The sequence below is a fragment of the Colobus angolensis genome, unplaced genomic scaffold (genome assembly GCF_000951035.1).
Source record: "Colobus angolensis palliatus isolate OR3802 unplaced genomic scaffold, Cang.pa_1.0 Scaffold5, whole genome shotgun sequence".
Classification (NCBI taxonomy): Eukaryota; Metazoa; Chordata; class Mammalia; order Primates; family Cercopithecidae; genus Colobus; species Colobus angolensis.
The window spans coordinates 986,587-987,861 of NW_012118487.1; the positions used below are offsets into that span (position 1 = coordinate 986,587).

The following is a 1,275-nucleotide window of genomic DNA, read 5'->3' on the forward strand; positions in this document are numbered from 1 at the left end:
AGTAGAGACGGGGTTTCACCGTGTTAGCCAGGATGGTCTCGATCTCCTGACCTCGTGATCCGCCCATCTTGGCCTCCCAAGGTGCGGGGATTACAGGCTTGAGCCACCGCGCCCGGCGGTATTTTATTTTAAAATAGAGTTGTTTTCCTTTTGTATTTTAGTAAAATTGGGATCAACTAAGTTTCCTGTGGAACCTTTTTATTATCCTCCTAAGGAACTAATTGTGAACATGTGAATCTAAATTTAAACTTTTTTAAATTTGGTAAATTAGGTAGCTGTTTTACCTGTGCAGTCTGAAATGCAAGGTGGGAGGCCCTCAGACCTGCAGGACTTAAAGAGCTAGCACCTGGCAGGGTTGGAGACCTGGATCTCACTGCCTGTTGCAGCTGTTGAATCTGTCATTGATAATATTGGTCTCAGGAGGAAGACTGAAGACTCAGACTAAGTAACTGAAAGAGAGAAGGGGAAGAAATAAGAGGTACAGCTGCAGGTCACATGTTAAATTACAAGTGAGTCATTTGTTTTTGTTGTAGGTGAACTGAAAACGTCAGCCCCGCTTGATCGTGAGGAGCAAGCTGCTTATCATCTTCTCGTCAGGGCCACAGATAGAGGAGGGAGATTCTGCCAAGCCAGTGTTGTGCTCACGCTGGAAGACGTGAACGATAACGCCCCCGAGTTCTCTGCCGACCCTTATGCCATCACCGTGTTTGAAAACACAGAGCCTGGAACGCTGCTGACGAGAGTGCAGGCCACAGATGCCGACTCAGGTATCTCCCGGGGGATGCTCTTGCCCTGCGCTGCTCACTGAGATCCTAGGAGCCTCTGTTTCAAAGCACACCCCAGATTCAGCCTGTGCCTCTCACTCCTCCTCACGCGTGCTCCGTAGCCCTTCCTTGTTGTGGAAGGAAATCTTTAGAATCATTAATTAATTTTTAATGAATATTTAAAGTTCCAAAGTTGTGCCCAGTGAACCCACTGCTGTGAGGTGTCTACAATTCTACTCAATGACTCTACTAACTGATCTTCATACCCCATTGAATTAATTAGTGATGTGTTACTTTGTAAATAAACCATTAGTGACAGAGAAAGCTTTTAGCATCATTGTAACATAATGGAAGCAAATGCTTTATTATTATAGGTTTACAAGTCTTTCAAAATGTTTTTGGAGAAAATTGGACTATAGAATATATATTTATAGCATTTTGATAGCAGAGAATAACTTCTTCAGTCATACCACAGGTTGAGTATTCCTTATTTATAATACAGTTGGAACTA

General features: G+C 43.4%; 1 protein-coding gene across 1 annotated transcript in view; it reads left to right on the forward strand.

Annotated features, from left to right (window-relative positions):
• The window catches only part of FAT1 (FAT atypical cadherin 1), a 140,043-nt gene that overhangs the window by 112,936 nt on the left and 25,832 nt on the right, over positions 1–1,275 (forward strand). Inside the window, exon 13 of the mRNA XM_011959511.1 lies at positions 534–767. Coding sequence (XP_011814901.1) covers positions 534–767 — 234 coding nt within the window. The remainder of the gene's footprint in view (positions 1–533; positions 768–1,275) is intronic.